The sequence below is a fragment of the Anopheles bellator genome, chromosome X (assembly GCF_943735745.2).
Source record: "Anopheles bellator chromosome X, idAnoBellAS_SP24_06.2, whole genome shotgun sequence".
Classification (NCBI taxonomy): Eukaryota; Metazoa; Arthropoda; class Insecta; order Diptera; family Culicidae; genus Anopheles; species Anopheles bellator.
In genome coordinates, this window is record NC_071287.1 from 1,537,966 (window position 1) to 1,561,790 (window position 23,825).

General features: G+C 47.6%; 2 protein-coding genes across 8 annotated transcripts; one reads left to right on the top strand and one right to left on the bottom strand.

Moving 5' to 3' along the window:
* Positions 1–427: 427 nt before the first annotated feature.
* Positions 428–17,515, bottom strand: LOC131213946 (transcription factor kayak). Of its 5 annotated transcripts, XM_058208188.1 has the most exons (5): positions 17,364–17,515; positions 16,339–16,904; positions 3,500–4,443; positions 3,102–3,392; positions 428–1,696 (listed from the first exon to the last, which is right to left on the bottom strand). In XM_058208188.1, exons 2-4 carry the CDS (start codon positions 16,672–16,674, stop codon positions 3,107–3,109), a joined length of 1,566 nt encoding a protein of 521 aa, XP_058064171.1. In that variant the 5' UTR covers positions 16,675–16,904; positions 17,364–17,515; the 3' UTR covers positions 428–1,696; positions 3,102–3,106. The 5 variants fall into 5 exon arrangements, with proteins under 5 accessions (XP_058064171.1, XP_058064170.1, XP_058064173.1 ...); XM_058208187.1 differs by having other exon boundaries at positions 428–3,392; XM_058208190.1 differs by lacking the exons at positions 16,339–16,904; positions 17,364–17,515 and adding exons at positions 4,722–5,329; positions 5,949–6,026 and having other exon boundaries at positions 428–3,392.
* LOC131213947 (post-GPI attachment to proteins factor 2-like) lies at positions 7,015–23,825 on the top strand. 3 transcript variants are annotated; one of them, XM_058208193.1, is made up of 7 exons: positions 7,015–7,115; positions 21,029–21,569; positions 22,278–22,412; positions 22,582–22,743; positions 22,816–22,921; positions 23,000–23,218; positions 23,281–23,825. In XM_058208193.1, the coding sequence occupies exons 2-7, from the start codon at positions 21,156–21,158 to the stop codon at positions 23,439–23,441; spliced, it is 1,197 nt and encodes a 398-aa protein (XP_058064176.1). In that variant the 5' UTR covers positions 7,015–7,115; positions 21,029–21,155; the 3' UTR covers positions 23,442–23,825. The 3 variants fall into 3 exon arrangements, with proteins under 3 accessions (XP_058064176.1, XP_058064175.1, XP_058064177.1); XM_058208192.1 differs by lacking the exon at positions 7,015–7,115 and adding an exon at positions 20,722–20,837; XM_058208194.1 differs by lacking the exons at positions 7,015–7,115; positions 22,278–22,412 and adding an exon at positions 20,722–20,837.

The following is a 23,825-nucleotide window of genomic DNA, read 5'->3' on the forward strand; positions in this document are numbered from 1 at the left end:
GTCATATAGATATGGTATAGATATATACGTATATTTATATACACACTGATTAGAAAGCAACGAAAACGTTCACATGCTTTTGGCTTTGAATTAACAGGTGTGAAGATCACTGACGTAAGGGCCTCGCGCAGCCCCATTTGCAGTATGAAGCCCCTACCCCTTTTAGGCGGCGAAGCAGAAAAACAATATTTAGAAGAAAACTAAACTGAAAAATGGAAGAAATCGGATCAACGGTTGACATTATAGACGATTTGGTGTAATACTGACACTGACAGCAGCTTAAATACTTTACGAAGAGGTACTGAATTTGTTATGCATAATAAATCTAATAACTAACAAATATTTTCTTTTTTCGTCAATCAGAATACCTAGAAATAGAACGACATTCTAAAGCTACGACGAAATAACACAATACAACTTTTTTTCAGTGATTTTTTATTTTATTTCTTTTAAGTTAAGGGCTGTGCCGTATATAATTATAATATTATTATCATCATCATTATTATTATCATATCATTTGGGGCTGATACTTTTTCGGCAAAGCTTGGTAATTCGTGTAAAGTAATTAATGTGCTCTCACTTACATATTCGTTGTGTCTCTCACACGTACTTTGATGCTTTTCTCGACTTATACGTATGTATCGCAAACCTTACAGTACAGGAACAAGAATATGCCGTATAAAAATATAAATTTTGTAAATATTGTTTCCATTCCCAGAATCGCTTTCCTGTTATGCTCGGTCCCAACATCCAAAATCACTCTGGGTATGAAACATGTTTTTATTTGCAAATTTATGTATATATAGAAAAAGAATGTGAAAAGATAAGAATAAACACGTTCGTATCACGGGAGCTTTTCGTTTTTTTCTGTACCTCCTTACAGTTTTATGTTTTCGTTTCTTGTTTTCGTTTTTTTCGATAACCTTACAAAGTTTTTTCCTCACAAAGAAAAGCCGGCAAGGTTGGCCAAGTCTTCGGCAGACTACCCCACAGGCAAGCACTTGTTGCAGCAATGGCATTTGGTTTGCCTTTCTTCTCCCACCGCATTGTTTGCTTTCACGAGGGACCGATCGAATTTGATTGTTTCAGTGTGTGGAGCATTAAACATAAACTACACAACTTTTACTCGGTACTAATCTGTTGGCAAAAGTGAGTTAATACGCGTCTCTATTATTTTGCATCTATAGACAGCTGTCCGCCAGCATCTTTGCTTCAAAACTGCAGAACTATGCCGGGCCGTACTTATCAAAAACCCATTAAAAACATAAATAACTACATACGTCACCACGATTGCATGGTGATGAATGTAAGAATTAACTATGTATATAAAAATGAAGCTCCGCCAAATAACAGCGCGGGATGTTCTTACTATGGCCTTTCAATGAACAAACAACGGGCACGGCGCGGAATCGTCTGGGTTTGCTAAAGCAAAGATGTGGTGGTGCGGGCGGGTAACTATCTTTAGTTTTTGTTTCTTCTCAAGGAGAGAGTTATACCGTATCTAACTGGTTTTACTTGAATCGATGGAAAAGTTCGTAGAGTTTGCTCGTATTCGCGACAACGCGATGTTAACACTAGTCGCAAAACTTTGGTAATACCAACACTAGTCATTTTAATAGTGTCATTTAAAACAATATAGATAAATGAAATACGAGTGTAAACTCAGAGCAATCGAATTACATTGCCAAATTCTTGGCTGAAACAGAAAAGATACGATCTTTCATTAATTGGCTAGTGTAACACATCCTTGAAGCTATTGTAAGAAAAAGTGAATAAAGATAACTGGATTCTTATATTATAGTCTATGGATATAAAATTAAAAAAAAGGATTCCCAACGAAGTATTATGTTGTTAAAATGATCGTATTGATTATGTTTAAAGTATTAATATATATGAATTAAAAGAACGCGCCGGTAGTTTGCACCTATGGATGCACGCCAAGAGTCAAAGAAAGAGCTGCGGAGTTCGAAAGGATCGTCGGCTGTATTGAGCAGCCCTTGCCGTTGTATCACCCTTAACAACCTCTGTAGCAATCCTTGCTATGCATATCCTCTCACATAACTACTAATAAGAGCATCGACCAGAAAATCGATTAACGCGGAATGAATTGTTCCCTATTTAATCCTGATCCCTGTTCAGCGTTCAATATGGGTAGCGAGCGAGCAACGAAGAACGTACATTTACGTTGTAACAGAAGAGTTTTGACATGCATCCAACGGGAAAGGAAACCGATAGGATACGTTAGCCGATGGACTCATTACCACCGGTGCAAGACCAAGCACACCGATGCGGAATGCGAAAAAAATGTAGACAACACTTGTGACAGCCGCGATAAAGCTATCTGAACGTTCCTACGGTTTCTTCCGAACTGAGCCGGTTGTGTCCGAATTCGTGTCCTTTACTTTTTTGGCCGCAAATTGTGCGTAATAAAGGGGGATTTGGCGCAAGTCTAACGATTCCGCCTCTAACACTACACCTTTACAGAAGGTATCAGCATTATCTCTGGTGCCAAGGTCAAGACCACTCACCGGTTGTTGCTCACCCACGGGAAGCGGGAAAGGAAGCCGATCGGATACTTCACCGGGAAGCCCGATCGTCCGAAACGGAGGAGTAACGGAAGGCGCGAAGAGATACGTAACCAGGAAGTCCTCTGAAACGCACCCAATCGAGAGGATGGCGATCAAATGAAGCGTGGCGATGGGCGTCGGGAACAGCTAATTCAAATAAATATTAGTGATGGATGCTTTCGTTTACGTTCATCGCCAACGCTCTGCGCGGAGCCTCCCTTCAAAAGGTTGCCGATTTTGGATGGTTGATAAATTTGGGAAAGAAATTGAAAATATTCTTTGTTGCCCTGCTCTCTCGCTCTCTCTCTCTCTCTCTCTCTGGTCCGGATTGCCAAACTGTGTAACATTCGAATTTCCCTACAATCTCGCTAGCATCTCTGAGACGGCCCGGGGCCTGAGGGGGTTGTTGATTGAGCGCCTTGGGTACCACGGTCATAACATTGTTGTGCGTGCGTATGTAAGTGTGTGTATGTGTGTGTGTGTTGCTCTGTCAATTGTCAATAGACGATATTTGCTGAGGATCGTGGCACTCACAGGGTTCATAGACTGAACAGCTTCGACGGCTCGGTGGAGGTCGGGGTGATGAGCTGCTCGAGAGGGTTGCGGTTCGCTGAGAAGCTGATCGGGGCCGCGATCGGTGTGAGGCCGGTACCACCTTGCATCAGGCTTTCGAAGTTGAACAGCCCGTTCGAGGGCGCACCACCGCTCGCCATCCCCAGCTGGAACTCTTCTGGTTTGACGTTGAGACTTCCGGGTCGTGACAGGGAAAGCGACACGGTGGGCGGGGTATTCAAACTGTCCGCTATGGTGTTCGTCAGTCTCAACCTATTTACCCGGAGGGGTGACGGATGTATGGAAAAGCAAAAACGCGTTAGAGAACAAACTCTGGAGGCAAACTTGCTGGAACCACGTGGTACCAGCTCTATACGTACGTCTTCATCGGCGGTACCCCCTGAAAGAGAGTATCTGCGTTCACTGCTTCGTTAGGCTCTAGCTTCTGCTGCTGCTGCGGTGGCGTTGGCTGCTGTGAGAGTTCTTCTTCCGGTTCGGTTTTGATGGTCGGCAGTAAGAGCGCCGCAGCATTGGCGCTCCCTTCGATCAACCCCATCGGTTTCATGTCGAGCGGGCTTCTGCGCCCCTGCAGCCGGCAGTGTTCGCGGTGTGTCTCGAGCAGAAACTCTAGCTCGTCCTTCTCCTGCTGCAGGTCCTGGATTTCCTTCTGCAGCGTCTGGCGCCGCTGCTCCAGCTGGTCCGTCTCGTCGACCAACTCGTTCGTGTGGTCCTCGCGCCGCCGCCGGCAGCGTGCCGCGGCCTGCTTGTTTCGCTCCCGCCGTATGCGTCGCTTCTCCTCCTCCTCCGGCGACAGGTTCGATGGTTTGTGTGGGCGCCGGCCGCCCACGTTACGCCGCCCACTCGTGCCACGCGCCCCGGATGTGGTGGCCGCTGCTGCGACACCACCTTTGAGCGTCCGGGACGATGCGGCCTCGCCGGTCCCGGTTGCGGCGGCAAACGAGGACGAGCCGTGGTGGTGGCCTCCACCGTGGGACGAGGACGACGAAGTCAGCGGCGGTGGCTCCAGTGAGGCGGACGACTTCGAGTCCAGATCGTCGGCACCGTACCCGTGCGAGCCGGACACCGGCCAGGAGGTGTTGGAGTTCGAACTGCACGACTCCTGACTCGCCTCCCGGTCCTGGCTGTGTTCCTCGAGTGGGTACGGCGGCGGTACGAAGCCGGCCTGGTACGGTAGGTGCATCTGGTTGTCGTTCGTCATCCCCATAATGCTCTGCTCGATATTCTTCAGTGTGGTCGGGGTAAGCGTGGACGTGGTGCGTGTCGGCACTCCGCTGTGCACCCCGATGCCCTCGAACGGTGCAAACTGCAAGTTGACAACAAAACACACCAATTACTGACCATTTAACGGTGATTTAGTATTTTAAAAAAATCAGAGAACTTCATCACATCTATGAAAAAAGGAAAAGCTAGGATAGCCGGAAGGGCAAGGAAGCCGGTTGTTGTTGTGTTCATGTTTTCCATGGGCTATGGACAGCGACAACTTCTCTTCTCGAGCGTTTTTTTTTTGTTGCTGAAAATCAAACATGAATCCCGCCGGCTTCTCAATGGAAAAAAAACAGCAAGAAAGAAAGTGAAAGAGACCTGTTCCAGTAACAGTTCGCGGGCCAAGTAGTTCGCAAACTCGTTCACGTCCATCGTCGTCCACTGTCTGTAGGAGAAGGTTATCTTTCGTCGTTGTCTCGTGCTAACGGTAGCAGTAGTGGTAGTGTTGTGTATTCGCAATTCGCGATTCGCGACAATTCGTTCGATTCGGTACAGCGTTCTTCGTTACGGTGTCACCAGCTATGCTAAGCTAAGTGCCGTGGCGGAAAACCTCCTCCTTGATCGATGGGGCGTTTGATGGGTGGGTTTTTTCGTGTTGTCTCGCGTTTTATCGTTGTCGCGCGCAAGGGCGCTTCCGGTATTTTCGTTGGATTAAAATAATTCGTTGTTGCGCAGCGGGCGCACTCTGCGGGGCGTCCCGGTTGTGTATGGCTTCTCTGCAGTCTGGATGCCACTTCGCGCTATGCAAGAGATAGCAAGCAGATGCTCGTAACAGCCGGAGTCGAAAGAACACCGGGCTAGCAGCAGCATGCACACCGTCGTCACGCACTTCCGTCGCAATGAAGCCGACACACTGCTGCGCTTGGCGGGTACACCACGTTCGCCAGACGGTAAGGAAGAGAGCATCTTTGAGAGACTATTTACGCCTATTGATCGCGAGAAAAGATAAATAGGCACCCATACACGCACACCCACACAGAGACGCCCGCGGCAACGCAAGTGTCGCACACGCGCGCCCCGGCCGGCCGTATGTGGTTAAATGAGAATTTATTTTTAAAAGGTGATTTAATCACTCAACCACCACCGGTCCTCGAGCGATCCTCACTCCTTCCTCGTCCTCGTCCCCGGGCGCCCTGCACACCTGCGTGTGGCGTCCGCGGACCGGGCCCCATCTCTCTATCCTCTCTGTTCACATTCTCTCGTCAATGTTCCTCCTACTCGATCTCCACTTTCTTCTTGTTGTTCATCAACAATACAAGTTGCAATAGACCGAGAGAGAGCAAGAGAGAGAGAGAAGCTCCTGTGCCGTATGGGAAAACACAGAAACCCGTAACCGGAACGCCATCACCCGACCCCGGCAGAGTAGACCTAAAAGTGCGTTGTTGTGTGCGCTACTTATGCAAAACACAATCGCCAGGATCCGGAGAACAAGGAGAAAGAAGGCGAGAGCAAGGGGGAGGCGTGTGCGTGTAGGAAGAAAAGTAGGTGAAAAGAAAAAGGGTAAAACGCGGTGCAGTGAAAACTTCGCGTCCCGCCAAAACACACTCGCGCGGCGAAAATCTAAGCAAACACCACACTCGCGCGCGCGCTGCGTCGAATCTTGGTTTCGTAACTGCTGCTCCGGGCAAACTGTTTGCCGATGTCCACCAGCCGAATCAGCGCCCACCGAGAGAGAGAGAGAGAGAGAGAGCGAGAGCCACCCACCGAAAACAAGGAGACACCCATTTGTCTCTCCTGGGAGAGTGAGAGAAGATTGTGGGTAGAAAGCTGATCCTGAACAGGGTTCCTCCTCCCCACGATCGAGAGAGATACGATCGATGGCGCTAGAGATGAGTCCCTTTCACAGACATCCATCCAGGTGGCATCGAAAAGAAAAAAAAACAAAAAGGTGCTGACCGGACCGGAACTGACCGACGGTGAGTGGTGGCGCGCGCAACCCGTCAGCGAATCCCTTTCTGAGTCGCTCTCGTCGATTCACCTGCGCCAGATACTCTACTCGCGTGGATGGTGTGGTTGAGGTTGTTGTTTGGCACACGTTTTGTGATGCGCGCATTTGGGGCGTCCTATTTTTAACGATGGTTCAGCGGCAGTTCTGCGAACAACAGTGCTCTCCCCGCTTCGCTGACTCAGTGTGTTGGGTCCACCGAACCGAACCTTGTGACGTGTGTCGTGGTGGTGGCCAGGACGCCCGGGATGCAGAGCAGAAAAAAAACGGGTCAAGCCAAATTGAAAATGAAAACATCATCTTCGCCGCCAAACCGGCGCGGCAGTTTGGTGTTTGCTACACCTCACACCACAACGTTATCTTGTCCGTCCGGTAATGGTCGTAGCTGGGTGGGGAATCGTCATGTCCCCTCGCTAGTGGTGGTGGTGGTGGTGGTGGTGGTGGTGATGGTGAATGGCGTAGGCCGCTAGGGGGTTGCGATCTCGCGAAATACACCGTGCGACTCACACCAGCGTGCGCAGTGAGTCAGCGCGTGTTTCTGTTTAATCACAAGTTGTTGGAATTTCCGCTGGCGCAGCGCGCAAACAACGGCGGACCGAAAACCGGAAAGCGACACTGGCGTTTGGGTCGGTGGGGCGATGGGGGTTGCGTGCAGTGTGGACTCGCGCGCATCCGCGTCCCGTTACCGTCTCCGCAAGCGCAAACAGACGGTACTAGCTTCTAGCTAAAATAGACCCCGAGAGCCGGGCAGGCAGACCGGTAGATACGTACGTAGACAATAAGCTGTTAAATATCAGGCTGTTCGATAGGTTTTGTGTTTCAATAACAAAAAAAAAAAACTTAATGTTATGGTTTGAAAAGTTCGAATTTGTTTTTTTTTGAGTTCCATTACTTCGGTCAAAATGTTGCCCCAAGAGATGGCCTAGGGCTGCTACACAATTACTGCACGCTTTTCCAATCCTCGATTATCCTGTATTTTTTTTCACCATTTTTACTGTACTAATTGAAGTCGAATCCTTATGAAATATAATTCTTATATTTCAACATTCGTTCAGAAATGTGCGTGACTCTTAAGCCTTCCAAAAAATTGAATTTTTAAAAATTAGTCCCAACAGCAGCACCCGATGTTATGGAAGCGCAACACCCTTTGAGAGTAATCAAGTACCAAAGGCAACGAACTGCTGACTCGATGCCTATTAGAATTTGATTTAATTACACAAAGCAAGAGTAAGTACCCGTGCCCGTGCCCTAATTTGAGAAGGTTACGGAAATCGTTACGGTCATTGAGGAGCAATAAGCAGCACAGCAACATTTTCCCTTAATTCGAGCCGCCCGGCGCCACCATCCATTTCAGGGCGGCTTCGTGTCGCGTGTCGCGCGGATTGGCCACGCTCGATAAAATGTTTTGTTCCAAGAATCGTTTCGAGTGCACGCTTCTCAGAAATACGCCGTCGTCAACGGTTCCCAGATCGTGTGCGCGCGTATGACGCGGAGTTGTAATTCTGATTATGGGTGTCGCGGCGGCGCGTCCACTCGGGTCTGCGTTTTGCATTATTCAAGTTCCTACACCTTTCACCTTGCTGAACGCAAGATCCCGGCATAAGTTGGTCTGGTTCATGCGGAGGTGCCCTATGGTCCCACTCATCGACAACGCAACGAATTGGTCAAATTGAATCAAATTGATTAAGATTGCGCGCGCCCGCCGACATGTGACGGAAGACGACGGAGATAACTGTGTCTCCGGATTTTGTAAGACGTTGGTGACATACGTGGCTACTTGCCCGCCGTCGATGGATCCTTCGAAGGCACTGCGTGAAGCACGGGCGGTGAATGGCGGTGTGACGATAAACATTCACAGTTCCGTTCCGTGCAGCCACGGCCAGGCATATCGAAAAACAAAGCCCGATGGTTCTAGAATGTACTCGCACGCCTCACCTTCCACCTACGTATACCGCGGTCCGCGTCGCTCTAGGTATGAACGCAACAATACACGTGTTCCAACGCACACATGCGCGCGCCGATGGAGAGACACACATTCTAGCTAGTGGCGATTGCATACTAGCACCACTGCGCACTTTGTGCATAAAGTCCGGTCGCACTGTTCATTAAAAACACATCAGGCACATAACCAACCGCTAAGCGTTATTTTATATTTAAAAAAAACTAAAGCTCCACACCAAATGACTGACCCGAACCTTATGTGGGCAAAGTGTGGTGACGCCACTAACACCCCTAATACGACTCTATATTACTCTGACCCTGAATTCTAGCAGCCCGTGTGACAGACAACATGAAACATCCCGAAAGCTACGCCATATGTCTCGCCTAGTCATGGATTGGAGCTGATCTTCAAAACGAGCAGTGACGGTGGTGTGGGCGATGGCGGCTTCCATTGTCCGTTTAACCGGACGCCATTTTACAGAACAAATCTCAAGCCGGGGAAAGGATCTCGGCCGCACTCGTATGGGTGCACGCAAGTCTTGCTTCCGGAGAAGCGCACTAGCGTTCGCAGTCACATTCTTTTTTTTCCAAAATAAAATGGCTGTCCATTGCCAGTTGGATTCGTCTGGACGCTACATTTCGTGTCAAAACGGCCCATTTAGGGCCACCTGAAAGGTAGTAACTAGAATCGGTGCGCTGTGTGCGTTGGGAGTTGAGTTACCCCTTTTTCGCGACTGCCCTGACCAGCTGCGAATGCTAATAGCTGCCCGACAGTGACGGTGCGAATTTAGCCCATTCCGCTTCGAGAGGTCCCTCTACGACACAACAGTTTGGCGTATCAGCTTTTGACGCTTTTTCCGAATCGCTTGAGCGATATTCTGCCACATACGCCACAAAAGACCGCTGTATACATATGTGCAGTACGCACTGATGCTTCACACGGAAATGGGACAGTAGGGGTGTTAATTTAATAACATCGGCCAATGTCAATGCGCACTTCGGCGCTGTGAGTGGAGGGGTTTTGGTTGGACCATTTTTACTGCAAATCGGTCGGGTGCGTTTGAGAGACAACAGGTTTTCAAGTTCCTCTCGGTGCCTAGCATAAAGCCTGTCCCACTTGCAATCGGGAACAATTGAATTAGCTCTATCTCGGGGTTGGTTTTATTTAGGAAACATGTCCAGGAGTCAATATGAAGGTATTTTGTTGTACTTTGAGAGAAAAATTTCGGACATTTATTCTGTTGATCGTCGGATGAAATCGTGTAGTTTCTTTGGAATGGGCACCATAATTTTCTGCACAATCTTCTGGTACACCTTAGCGCAGCATCCCGCATCACCTTTTCAGTCTTCCGGACCTTTCTTGTTAAATCATTAGTTTCCGTGCAAATTTATTGGCGAAAACAAATTTGAACTTGGAGGGGACATCTCCCGGTGCCGCGGCAAGATAAAATTTTGGTCCAGGAAGCTATCCAAAATGCATTTTCACGTATGTTTCATCGTCCGTAAGCAAGCATCCTTTGTACCTCGTCATAACCTTTTCGTACAACTAGAAGCGCGTGTTTGAGCGACTAGGTTTTGCTTAAGTGTCCTTTTTGGATGCTTGCATGCAAGGAAAAACAGTAGCCTCTTCGTAGACAGATCCTCCGGACAGTGCTTCTGTTTGCACCATATTTTTTTGCAATATCCCGAACCGAAAGTCCATGATTTGCCTCGATTGATCTCAAAACATTCCAGTTCAGCGGCCGGTCGTATGTCGTCCACTACGTCATCTACTCTGAATCTTTCGATTTACGGTAATGGGTTCCCAGAAACGGTAAAGCACAGCATATACAGTTGATTTGGCGATTTTTAGTATTTTAGCGATTTTTAAAGTTCCCGATATGAGTGTGCAGATGATGATTTTTCTTCTTTTGAGTTCCATCAAGCGTAACTTTCTATAAACTCCGCATACCAAGATAAAACTTGCAGCACTGAAAGTCGAATGTCTACTAAAGCCATAACTATCAAAAAATTTCAATTCCAACCAGCAGAGGTGCTGCTAGAATACATACAACTTTTCCCTGACTCTAAGTGGGACAGACTTTATTATTCCCCTAGATCCCTAGTATTCGAACACTCGACAGTGGTTCGGACCCAATCGTAAATAATGAATAACTGACAATTCACCACAATTTATGTACTGCTACTGCTTCATCTTTTGTCATGCAATCCATTGCAATCCAGAGACCATTTCCTCTCCTCCATTTCAAGACCATTTCAAGACTGTGATTGCTGAGTGGGCCGTTTATTCGATGTCGCGTTATCGACTGCCTCGACAGTCTGCTAACTTGACGCTTCCGCTTGTGGTAGTCTAGAGGGAAGCGCAACACAAAGGAAATTCCTGTGGCAAAGTGCATTCGTTGTAGTACGCATCCGTTTGTTGTGGAAATCGGAAAAAAGGGTGGATAATATTGAAACAGCGAACAAAGAACTCTTGCTCTCTCTCTCTCTCTCTCTTTCCTTGTTTTGCCATTTTGGCCTCTCTTGACCAGTCAGGCGGGCCAACTTCCGGAATGGCACAACTCAAATATCGTTTCAGATAACGATTCCTCTTTCTCTTTCCCTTGCCCAGCCTTATCGACAGAGGCGTATCGCTAGGCCTTGTGCTAGACCTCCCAAACAAAGATGTCGCTGCTGCTGGTGCTGCTGCTGCTGGTGATATTTCACAATGTTATAAAGTACCGAAGAGAAAACAGGAAGTGCTATCATCAATTAGCGCTTTTTTTCAAACGCCAGTAGTGGCCTGAATCAACTCACAACACAAGTGCGAATATGCTTTCTCATAAGCCGTTTTTTTGGGCCTTCCAAAAACCAAAATGATGTCGACCCTGAAAGGGGGCCACATTCCGAAGTGGAATCATGACGACAGCAACCATGCCACTTGTGCCCGTCGTGATAAATCTATTTGGTCTCTCGATTAAGAGGTGCAAGCAAGATGGCGGCAAAGGAACCATGGCCCGGAACCATGATAAGCGATTACTACTACCACTACCCTAATGCTGCACAACGTATGAAAACCACTGCGTTAAGCATTGCCGATCGCTTGGGGCATCGCCAGACGAGATACCGGGAGGTTTAACTGATAAGCGCAGCAAATGGGTGATTGCTCATCGCCCACCGGACATGGGCGTGGGCCCCACACCCAACACTAGTTGCGGCCTAGGAACCGAATTGCGCACAGAGTAAGGCCCACTCAAGGGTGGGTTAACTTGGACATGGACTGTAACTGTAACTGTAGTGATGGCTTCGCGGTGTACTCGCATGATGCAATATGGAGAGGGATTGGAATACTTACGAGTTTACTCATCGGCGTCAACGGTGTGAGCGGTGAATTAATGTTGTACGCATTGAAGTAAACATCATTCAACAACACGTTATCATCCCTCGTCATTTGGTAGGCCGTCTAGCCTAGGGGCACACGCGCTAGACACGGTTCCGGGTTCGACCACTACAACGGAAGGCACCCCACCAGAAGCGTCTGGACGTCCCCCACCCGAACCACAGGGATATGGCGACGATAGTGGACTTGGCTGTTCGATATCAACTGTTTCTAGGCCGGTTACTATCTCGATGCCAGCGCAAATGGCCCCGGAGGGATCCTACTACAGTACAGTAGCTTTGTTCTACACCCGATTTCTACGATTCCTGTACTCGTACCTACACTCTCACTTAACCGGACTTCAGGCGAAACAGTCAGAAACCGTGTGGTGCTTAGGAACCGGACACTACCGGGGTACTGCGCTAATTCAATTGCTGGCCGCACATCAGCAGCTGTTTTTGGCAGACTGGATACGGATACTACCGCGCACGCACACAGACACAACGTCACACGGGATACCGGGTCGGTAACTGGGGACTTGCGAGGTGATTGTTGCACACTATTCTCTACCCGTCGGGAATGAGTTTGGCTGGAGTACAGAGTTCTGGACAGCAAGCAGAGTGTTGATTGTTGCAGTAATTTGTCAGATCGTTCGTCGCTCGTTCGTGGGGCACTCCGGGATGTACCAAGAGCACTACGGTACAGACAGCGGCCAGAGTGAACGTTGTTTACGGACTGACAAGATACGTCATGCTAGGGTTCGCTTTAATAATGGCACTCATGGCGAGGCGAACTGCGACTGAGTGGACCCGTTTCGACCGCACCAAACGTATCAATGGCGCCACCCAACCACCCTGCGGGCTGTGACCGTGGTGCTGGGAGTTCAGGCAAGGGCCACAGAGCGCAAAACAACTAATTGGCAGTGGCCAGGTCGGGCTCGGAATTCCCCACGGCTCCCCGAAATGAGTGACCGAAATTCCCCATCTCGTGGCATACCTGTGGACACACAGCACACACGATGAACAGCTCTCCCTGCGATGATGTCGTCATCGCCGCCCATGAGTGCAACCCGGCGCCCGGAGTGGTTGAGTGTTGTTTGGTTTTTGGCTGTGGTTGTCGAATCGAATGGAATCTATTGGTGGTGGTTGATGTTTGTCTGAAAGTACGTGATTTGCGTGTATAGCCGCCGCCGCCGGTTCTTTGGAGGAACTTGAGCAGTTATTGATTTGGATGTTTAGAGATGATTTGGCACATATGCCTTTGGTCCTGCATTGGAGTAACAGTAACAGTGCAGAAGGATATGCGCGTGATGGTGTAACGTCGATGGTATATTGATATAGAGAGGTGCGGACTGGATTTATCGATAAGATAGGAGTGTGTTAGCCGCGTGTGTGTCCAATTCGAGATAGGAGCTTTGCGCGTTTCGATTGGAGATATGGTTGGCCCGAGGAAGGATGGAGGTTCTGGGGGAGGATCCGAGGAAGCGGTGGGGTGTGGTTTGGTGTTCCACGAACTGCTCATTGTTTCGGGGAAAAGTGGCCTTTGATCGCTTGCTTTAAGTGACGACAGCGGCCAAGAAATTGAGTTTCGATTCGAGACTCCTAGTAGTTTGATTGTACTGGGGTTGGAACTGCACATGTGTAGGATTTGTGCCCATGTTCTACTACATGTGTAGTATTTGGTGATTTGTTCTGGTTTGAATGAGGAAGCGCTCTGGCCAGAAACGAGGAGAACATCATCCGCATAGATGTTGATTTGGGAGTTGATTTGGATCAAGGATAGTACTTATTCTAGGCTGATGATGAAGAGGTCAGCGGAGACAAGGGGAACTCCTAGCGGAATACCGTTCCCTTGAAACTTTAAGCATAATAGGAAGATAGGATAGGAAATCAATACCCATTTGTAAGAAAATTGGGGATGGGTTTTGACAGTCTACCTCCAAAAATCCTCCGGATATTAGTTAGTGTGGGCGACATTCGGTCCGTGCGAAGCACTTTAGAGAACCGTTTAAGATCACAGTTGTTATTAGTTAGGACTTCTTGTAGCGCAATTACTAGTGGTTGATGTTTTTAGGTTAGTATTGTTAGTTCATGGAGGATATTTTTTCAAACCTTCGATTTTAATCCTTTGAATTGTGTTCATCATTATGATGGTAGTGTGTCGGGAGAGAATAGTTTTTTTGGGGTAGGTCTCGTGGCTGTTTAACGTTGAAAACGAAATACATTCTGAGGATTTTATGGGTGTTTTTATCCTCCCTTTCTGAGGACGGCAACGCACGACGTTGCAATTCCAACGACATACTGTTGCTATCATACTGTTCCAACAACATTATTTTATTTGTTCGTGATAATTATTCTACGGCAAACTTTTCATTGAATTTCACCATCTTTTTTGGGTGCAACTCCCCAGCTCCCTTTTTCTGCGGCATTACTCATCGCCCAAAAAGGCCCATCGAAAAACGTTTTTTTGGTTTTTTTAGTACGATCCTTAGCGCACGATCATTCCACGTGATCGCCTCTCGTGTGCCTCCTCGGCCGAGGGGAAACAAAAGCGCCGGCTTGAGTGCGAACGATCGCAACAAGCGCCGGCCAAACATAAAATCTCAAAAGAAAGAAACCAACGAACAACGGACTCTGACAAATGGCAACTTTGGGAAAACCCCGGCCACCGTGTGTGTGTGTGGCGAGTCCGCGGTCTGAAGTGCGCCCACTCTGAATGAAGGCAATCATTTTCTTTTCCTGACATTTTTATTTCATTCTTCCACTCCTAATTGGCTGCTGAGGAATAACGACCGGCAACGGGGCACCGAGAAAATCGATTTTCTGCCAACTTCGCGCTTCAGTGGCACTCCTGAGTGGCGACACCGCGGGCAGGCAATAAAAATGAGTGTCACGCCTTCCGCGGAAACCGCAACGTCACGCGGCCACTCGTCACTTGTCCGTGAATGGCAAAGAGACAAAATGGAATAATCGTTTTTTTTCCAACCACCCCGCTCGACGTTCGACGAGGAAGAGGGAGAACGAGACTGAGGGAATGAAGAGAGATAGATAGAGAAAGAGAAAACATGATGACGCATCATTTTTGCAACACCAGTACTAGCTGGGTGTCGGGCACGTTAAATTTTTATAGGCCACAATAAAGGGGTTCGGCAGACAGCGCAACGAAACGCACCAACATTGTTGATGATTAAGATACACAGGCACGCACACGCGCGCGCGTCCTAACTCAGTGCGGGAAGGGGGGTGGGAAGAGGAGCAACAAGAATGGAAGGAAGCTGTACCGTTTGGACCAATCGCAGCCCAGTATGACGTGCTTCGGTTCCCCTTGGGGCCGTGCGGGCGCCCCAACCACCCGCGCGACGTGTGACGTGCGTGCCGTTATGGCGTCATGTTGCTTGGGTCAATGGGTGGTTGGCGATTTTTGTACAGGTTGTACCAAATATCCATTTGTCCTCGTCGGTGGGGGAAACTAGATGCCACTTGTTTGCCTTTGAAGCTCGCGATCAATGGTTTTTTAAATAATGCAATCATTCGTCAGCGCCGCGCAGATTCATCCGTTTACGGATATTCACCATCAATCTGCTAAAACCGCAACATAAATCATAATAACAAAAATAGGCGCTAGGTGCCATAAGTTTATATTATCGTTCTAAGGTGGGTAGAATTTCGTGGCAAAGTCGGGTTCCTTAGCAATTCATTAAAGCAGGATTTAGCAGATTTGGTCCAGGTTTATCAGGAGCCAGATTCTGCCAACTTGGGTACAATACCGGATGCCGGTTGTATCTACAAGATATTAAATTATAATTTTATTCCTTTTTCAATGGTCTGTTGGAAGTAATGCAATGGTTGTGTGCAAGATCAATTATTGTGTTCGCCTTTTCATCAAAGTATAACAATTCTATCCACCGGACTTCTTACCGGAAATACATAGAACTGTTGTTCTACGGATGAACCGCGACCAAGATTGCTCATAACATTGTTCTGGTTCAAGAGCGGTAGAGCGGTAACACAAACCCAACAACAATTTGCAGAAACAATAAGTGTGCGCCAAATAGCAATTATTGAAAATTGATGGAGAAAGACCGGAATGGGCCCGAAAATACAGTGAAGTGATAATACAGCATGACAATGCACCGGAACACAGCAAAAGAAGTGAATAATACAATAAAAACCCTTAACTGGGAAACATTTTCGCACCCGCTTCATTTTCCCGATCTTCGTCAGATTATCACCTGTTGGCTTCAAAGGGACATGCACTTGTATGCACTTTTCCAGCATTTTGCAGATTATGAAGCTTTTGAAAAATGAGCCGACGAAACAAAACGGAAGGTTAATTGGAAGGAAATTCACAATTCGCCTAAGAGATGGGCGAAAATTGTAGCTTCAAATGGGGACTAGTAGCTCGAATATTCCCGTAGCTGTATTCCGTATCTGCTGACAATTCTGAGTTTTCTTCGTAAAAAAAAAAATAATTTCAACATTTGCACCTGTAGCTAATGGAAAGATGTTATGGAAATCGAAAATTAAGACAATCGTGATCAGGAGCATTGTTTCGCAAATACCGCCTTGACACAAACCCAACATTTTTCTCGAGTTCCCCAAATTCAACTGGCCGGTAACATGCACATTTCAGTCGTTTTTCCCAAAGGAAAACGGAGAGGGATGATTAAAGACAAGGCTTATTTAACTTACCCCACGGTTGAAAAGTGGTAGCACAGTGTCGCATTCTGACAGGAATCTGCCCCGGAGAGGACCGACTAAAGCAGACCGCATAAATGACTCCCCTTGACCCGGAGCCGTTGGCGTCGACGCGCCACACGACAGATCTAATATGTTGGCTGATGGCCTGCCGGAGTGGTCCTCCATCGCCGCAGCAATCACCTTCAGGCAGGGAGCTTCGTAGTCAGAGGTACTGCTGTGGTTGCTACCGGCACTTTCCATGCCGATGTGGCTGCTGGCCTGGCTACTGTCACTATCGGACGCGCTTTCGTCGTACGCAGCCGAACCGGTGGTTCTCCAAGTTCTCATCCTTTCCTTCGTCTACGGCTGCCAATCGGCAGACTCCGGAGGTGTTGGGATGATTAGATTTTCAACTCAGTGGTTCAGTTCATTTACATTGTTCTACACTGTTACTATTCATTAATATTGACACTGTTTGCAAAGCTTCCATTCGCCATCGTACACTCTACTCTTTGTTTTTGTTTATTGTTTTTATAGCTTCACGTCACTGTATCTGTAGCTACACCTAAACCACCATCCTAAGAAAAAGCAAGAGTGATTTATCTCTTCAGTTTCCGGCTCCACCAATACAGGTACCGTGACTGTCACAACAGATACAATATGTGAATGAGTGAGACACCAACCAAACAAGTGTGCCAAAGGTAAGCTACACTAGCGGAAAAGACAACAACCACCGAGAGAGAAAATGCCCGCACGAATGGTAAGGCAAAGGAGTGTTGCAAGGTTTTTAGTACGAAGCGAAAGATTCTATAGCATTCAATTCAATTGTTTAAACGAAACCAGATTCCGGTTTCGATCTGAAATTATCGTTCCGTCATGTGTGCGAAACTACACGCTTGAACAATGTTTCATGGAGGCTAAGGAATTATTGCGAAAGGCGTACGGGAATGGAATCGATGTTTTAAAACAGTAGGCCACCAAGCACCAGGAGTGCAGAATGAATCTGCCACCTCTCGTTAGAGATAGTTTTTGCTCACTTGTGTTGCCCGACCAGCGTACATGGGTAGTCCACTTGCGTTTAACTGAATCACAACATCACGATGAAGCAATGGAACACAACGAACGATAAACTTCCGAATATGGTTGCAATTTTGTTTAACATCAATATCGCCGATAAAATTTGTGCGTCCTTCGCTCAGAGCACATAACCACCGAGCGCGGAACGCGGAGCTGACGTCAAAATGACAGCTTTTGACAGTTGCTGAAGCATCCCTGTCGGAACGTCGCTGCACCAATGGCGGAATGGGAAAATATGTGAGCCCGATATAAGATATAGTTGACAGCTGGTGCGGCGTTGCAAGTTATGTGGCCAAATTGTCATCCATCTGACGCTGTCATGATGCGCCGAAAAAGAGAGTGAATGTTTCTATCGCTCTCTCCCTTTGGCACCGTTCTCGCCCTGGTTCCACCCGCCTTCGTCTTGATCGTTCCCGAGCTCCGTGAGCTTCTTCTTCACCGTTCAGATTCGAAAGCAATGCGCGAGTTACCGTTTACTCCGGTAGTCAGAAAACGTGAACTAGACCTTTTGGTGTTTCGTTCAAGGGTGAGTCTGATTTTATTTATCAAATTTTTGTTTGCTAACTATAGCAATAGCAATAGCAATGAAATTCCTGTACCTTACTACCCGACCACACGAACCGTAATTCGGAGCGTAAAAGCGTCAGATGGTTCGTGTGGTAGCTAAAAATACAAAAACGAAATGTCAAACGTGTTTCCATTCGTTTGTTTGGTCCAAGAAAACAGAAACCGAAGAGAAATAAATTGATTTCTGAATATTTTTTTCTGTTTTTTTTTGGATTTTGTTGCTATACCAGCAAATGAGAACTTACATTATTCTCTGTTTGTGAGCAAAGTGTATGCACACAATGTCTACGCTCAATTTTACGCTGGAAACACGTTTGACATTTCGTTTTTATCGTTTTGCTGCCACGCGAAGCGCAAACGAAATGGTGTTTTAATTAATGGTTTAATAATAACGTAGTAAATAGTAGCAATAATATTGTAAATCCGACGGTTGTGCGTTCATCGCTGGGTAACTAAATAATTGTGTATTTTAAAAATAAATGAATAAATATATAAATAATATAAAAAAATATACTGGTATTTTTGCTATAATAGATTTAAATATTTTGCATGAGCTATAATTCTCAGCAAAGCTTTATAGCAAATGCCATAAATGTAGGTTTTTGGCCGTCCCAAACAGTGGCCGAAGGAAGGAAGGAACGGCCTGCAAAGTTGCTGCAATTTGCCGTCTTTCGGACCGTCCAATGGACCGTCCTTTAGACGGTCCGTTGATGGACCGTCCTTTAGATGGACCGTCCTTTAGACGGTCCTTTGGACGGACCGTCCATTTTTGTTTTTTAAATATTGGTCTACACAGATGTTCATGAAATATGCCCTTTTTTACAAAGCTTTTCGTCCTACAAATTGACCTATTGGAAGCTTCTATGTCCTCAGCGTCCACAAAAGTCCACACCTCAACTAAAGATTCACATAAGGATGCACACCGGTGAGAGGCCATTCCAGTGTAAAGACTGTGACAAGTGACAATTCACAAGCAACAAAAGCCTGAATCAGATCAACAAATTTAGAGACGGCAAGCGAAACCGGGCCCAAGTGACTACTCAGTAAGGTGGACACATTGCAAATGATGCAGGCAGCAACCGTACGAAGAAACGTCGCTGTATTGTCAAGGACATGAAGCGACTAAAGTTCGGATCCGTGGTTCGCCAGTACCAGGAGGTTTTGTTGATTGATTGTATTCAACGTGTCGATTGTGGTTTTGAAAAGATTCCACATTAGATAAACAGCCTGCAGGAACATATCCTCCCGCACGTTCGTCCATTTGGTTTTGCATGTTCCAGTCGATTGGGAATCCCGGTATCCTTGACAAACCCAAAATTATTAATGTGTCTTCTGTATCCGATTATAAACCGCGCCTGTAGTCACTTAGTCCTATCTGTGGCCCGGGGGGAAAACGGAAACGACGAAAACGTTTCTCAACAAAAAACAATTTATTTCTTCTTGATTTTTATTTTCGAACACGTTTGACATTTCGGTTTTACATTTCTGCTGCCACACGAAGCGTAAAGGATCTGACGTTTTACGGTCCGGATTACGGCTCGTATAGCGGCACAGATAGTGCCTACGTGAAGAAAAGTGTTTATCTTTGTAAGTTGAATTCTATGCCCTTTATATTACGGGTTATTCATCGCTGTGCTGCACCATAATTTATTATATACAAATTTCATTTACAGAATAAATCGTGAGTTGTCATCACCAGCATATCTCTTTTGTTATTTATCATCTTTTCCGGGTGCCACGGGGATCGAAATATCGATAGCGATGGCTATGGCAGAAATGTTCAAAATTCAAATGCACATTGTATGCATTGAAAATATATATTTTGAAAATATACAACATATATAAATATATAAATATATGTTGTAAATTTAAAGTACATTGTGTATCGTTAATTTTCGTAATCGTATACATATCTTAAAAAATCAAATTTAAATGCGGGAAACCAACCGAATATCAGCCGTCCGAAGCAAAACCACCCGTGCACTGCTCACGAGCAGAGCGTTCGTGAGTTTCCCGACTTCGAGCACACGTCGTAAGGTGTGAGCTCCGTAGCATGCGCCGTAGCGAGGAAAGTCCAGGCTATTTAAAGGCACCAGGGATAAAGGGCAAACTGGGTTCGTGCCGTAGGCGAAAATGTTGAGCGCAGTTTTCCGCTGCTCGCTGGAGTCCGGGCCACTCACGATTTCGCGTTCTTAGATTTTCTCCCTTGCACCACCCACCCAGTGAATTTTCAATCAATCGGAAGTGGGGTGCGTGACCCAGCGCATACAGAACATCTGAATATTACAATATTGTACCCAACCCAATGCACCGCACAGTAAAACACGGGGCAGTACGCAGGAGCGGGAAGCACGTCGACGGATCCAGACCAGCAGCAGCAGCAGCAGCAGCAGCATCGACGGTGTTCTAGTTGTGTTCTGCTGCTACTAGGTGGCAGAAGAGGCTAGGGCGGGGGAGGGAGAGCTCGGTACCAGTGCTCTCAGGTACCAGGTAGTTTAATGTTGCAAACTATTACGACGAGAGAGAGCTGAGTCGACGTTTGGAGTACAAACATGCTGACTGAAGATGGATGGTGTGAATAGTGACCCAGAACCGCAGGACCTACTTACATCCGACGGCAGCAATTGTGGGCTGTTACACCAATCAGGACATTGGAGATAGCCTGCCCAATAGCGATTTTAGTACAAACGATGCATGTGTCTGTGCGCCCGTGAGTTTTGTTTCTGCAATACACAATTTCACCCTCGGTGTATGTGTAGATCGACTCCAACGTTTACTATTTTCCCGGAACAAAGAAGTGGTGCAGTGGGATTGTGAAATTACCGAACACGAACCGAGTCGCTACTAATAATATTGTCCGTTACTTGGTGAGTAACAGGGTCCGTGTAGGCGAACGTTTGTCTTCGGCTCCGGGAACGTTCACGGTCGGCTACTGCCAAAGCGAGGTGTCTTCCGGTCAACCTAACCCCCAATCTGTTTACGCCCGTGTTCGGGCGTGTAAACAATGTGGACCTAGATTTGAACCGTTTTTTCTTCTCTTCTGCTTCACCGTTTGTAGTCCAGGAGTTGCCCAGCCCGCCACGGTGCTTCACTAAATTCGTGACCACCTTTCTTCTGCTACCAATCCTGCACAGTCTGGTGGGTCAGCCCTTCCGTGTACTCCTCCTGCTTGAGGCCCAACCACGATGGAGACCATCCAGGATGGGCCCGACGAACGTTGGACAATCACGCGGGTTCAATCGGGCGACGGTGGCAACCGAAAGGAGGATGGCCCGGAGCAGGAGGACGAGGGCCGTACAGTGGCCCCGAGTGGCGCACAGCACAACCAACCGCAACATCAACATTATTACCACCATCACCCTCACCGACCGCAGCAGCAGCAGCAGCAGCAGCAGTTGGTAGAACACGTCGTACATCATCATCCCGCGAACGCCACTCAGAGGAAGTCACGAACCAACGAACGGAGTAAAGATCGGACGTCCGGAACCCCCAACCAACCGGACGCAGCCTCCGCCGACAGCCTTGTCGATGATGCCGTCGGTAGTGGCGGTGGAAGTAGTGACAATGATCGACGGCACCGCAAAAGCCACCCCGAGAAGGTAATGGAGGCGAGGCAGCCAGCCTATCTCTAGCGCGGGGCAATCCGAGTTCGGCTTCTTCTTCATGTCTCTCTCATTGTGTTGTTGCGTGCGTGGTTGTGCCATGTGAGGCCCCGTTCCGTTGTTGTTACCTGTTTGCACTAGCTCCTTGCGCGTTTGTCGCGAGTCTATTTTTGAAGCGTCCTGCGTCCCAGGGTATCGAGGTTACCAGGACATCGTATGCTCCGGTCGGCAGTAGTAGTGGGCAAGTTCCTCTCCGGGGCAATAGCACTCGGAGTTCACAACGTTTCACAATGTCACACAATGTAATCGGTTCCAGCTCTACCGTCCACGGCGTTACATTTACTCGTTACTACTTTCCGGTTTTCTTTCCTCCTTTTTGTTCTGCGGATTTCTGTTTTTTGTCTTTCGTTTCACTTGCCTTCTCTTTCTTTCTTCTTAATTTGTTATATTTCTGACTTTTTTTTCTATCTTCTTTCACCTGTCATCCTTTTGTCCTCCCATCGCTTCCTTTTACTAATTCTGCGCGGCTTTACGCCCTTGATTTTCTTGTCTATTTAAGTCTCTCTCGTTTTCTTTCTTTCTCTCTCTCACTCTCTCTCTCTTTCTCTCTATTTCTCTCTCTTTTTGCTGCGCTATCCCCTGTTTCTCTCTCTCTCTCTCTCTCTCTCTCTTTCTTTCTCGCCCAATATTTCTACTCTTCAACAGCTTGTGGTGCATCTGATCATTGGTTTTCGTGATATGTGTGTATTTACACTAGTGCTACCGCTCGGTACTTTGTTCGTTTGTTTCGTCTCTGCTTACGTCTTCCAGCCAGAGGAAATTCATGAAACACACTGTCGGGTATGCATTGTACTGTTCCTAACTGTATCCTCCCACACTCTTCCCGTGCCCAGTGCGCAGCTCAACCCGATCCGCTTCTATTTGTCCTCCACGTCCCCGTTATTAGTTCGTTAGGTAGTAGGTGGTTCGTACACGGTACCAATAACAGGAACGTTACACCCAACCCCAGGTATACAACATCATCCCATCCATTAGCGCCATCACCGGTGTCAGTCCGCAGCGCTACCTGTGGCGGATCTCGATTGCGCTACACATCGGACCACGGTTCATTATTGCCTTCGTTTACCGCAACTGGTACCGGGCCATGCTGGCCAACATCGAGGAGCCGACTGTTAGTATTAATCCCCAACTTGGGATCGCTCCCCGATACACTCTGTCTCATTCGCTCTATCTCGTCCGACAGCGACGCAAAAAGGTTCGCCGGATGATCAACGTCGTGTATTGCCTCAATCTGCTCGAGATTAGTGCCCTGTGCGGCGTCACGTACATCTCCAACAAGGAAAACTACCGTAAGTGCCTAGCAACCTGAACCTGCGTGCATTACAGTGCGCTGTACTGACCCGGTATCTTCCCTCCGACGCAAACAGCGCTGCACGAGAAGGTGTTCATTATCTTCATGGTCACCTCGCTGACGTACATGCTGGTGACGCTGAAGCTGCTCCGGTTGCTCCAACCGGACGGCCCGCAGACGCCGCACGAGGAGTCATCGCTGCGCTACAAGCAGGCCTTCTTCGCCCTCTCGATCGCCAGCACGGTCGGCTTGATACTGTTTTTCCTCAAACATCGCTTCTTCTGCCAGGATCTCGGTCAGTCTCTTTCTATTTTTTTTCTACATCTTTATATATTTATATAATTTTCTTTCTTGTAGCGTTTAGCTGGTTTGCGCTGTGCGAGTACATCGTGGCGTCGGCCAACATGGGATTCCATTGCACGACGATGCTCGACTTCCCGACCGAGGACTTGTTGATCGCCAGAAACGCGAAACAGTACAAAAAACCCTACACCCGCATCGGCTGGAAGCTGGATTGAGCAGGGACCCGTAGTGCAGCAGCAGCAGCAGCTCCAGCCCAATGGGGCCCGATTTAAATGGGTAGCTTCAATTTACGTTTCCCGCACGCTTGCCACGCTCTAGCTGAAGGGCCCCCGTTTTTGGTTCTTGGAGGTACGGAGCGTTAGTGGATGTAGGTGCAAGGTCTTTAGTCTGTCACGAAAAATTAATTTGCGGCAGCCCGCAGAGGTAAAGGCAGATTGGCCGAGCGGGTTGGAAGGACTCACCGGTGCAAGAGTCCATGTTTTGTGACTGCCGGAGTACTACACTTCCCGGTTCAGTATGTACTATATGAACATATGTATGACTGTGCGCAATAGCATATGAATATACTAAATGGACGAGCGATCATTTCGTATGCTGTG

Coding starts and splice junctions, on each gene's coding strand:
- LOC131213947 (XM_058208193.1), top strand. CDS start 21,156: ATGGAGACCATCCAGGATGGGCCCGACGAACGTTGGACAATCACGCGG. Junction 22,413..22,581: donor TTCATGAAACACACTGTCGG/GTATGCATTGTA, acceptor ACCCAACCCCAG/GTATACAACATCATCCCATC. Junction 23,219..23,280: donor CTTCTTCTGCCAGGATCTCG/GTCAGTCTCTTT, acceptor TCTTTCTTGTAG/CGTTTAGCTGGTTTGCGCTG.
- LOC131213946 (XM_058208188.1), bottom strand. CDS start 16,674: ATGAGAACTTGGAGAACCACCGGTTCGGCTGCGTACGACGAAAGCGCG. Junction 4,444..16,338: donor TACCACTTTTCAACCGTGGG/GTAAGTTAAATA, acceptor GTCAACTTGCAG/TTTGCACCGTTCGAGGGCAT. Junction 3,393..3,499: donor GGGGTACCGCCGATGAAGAC/GTACGTATAGAG, acceptor CCGGGTAAATAG/GTTGAGACTGACGAACACCA.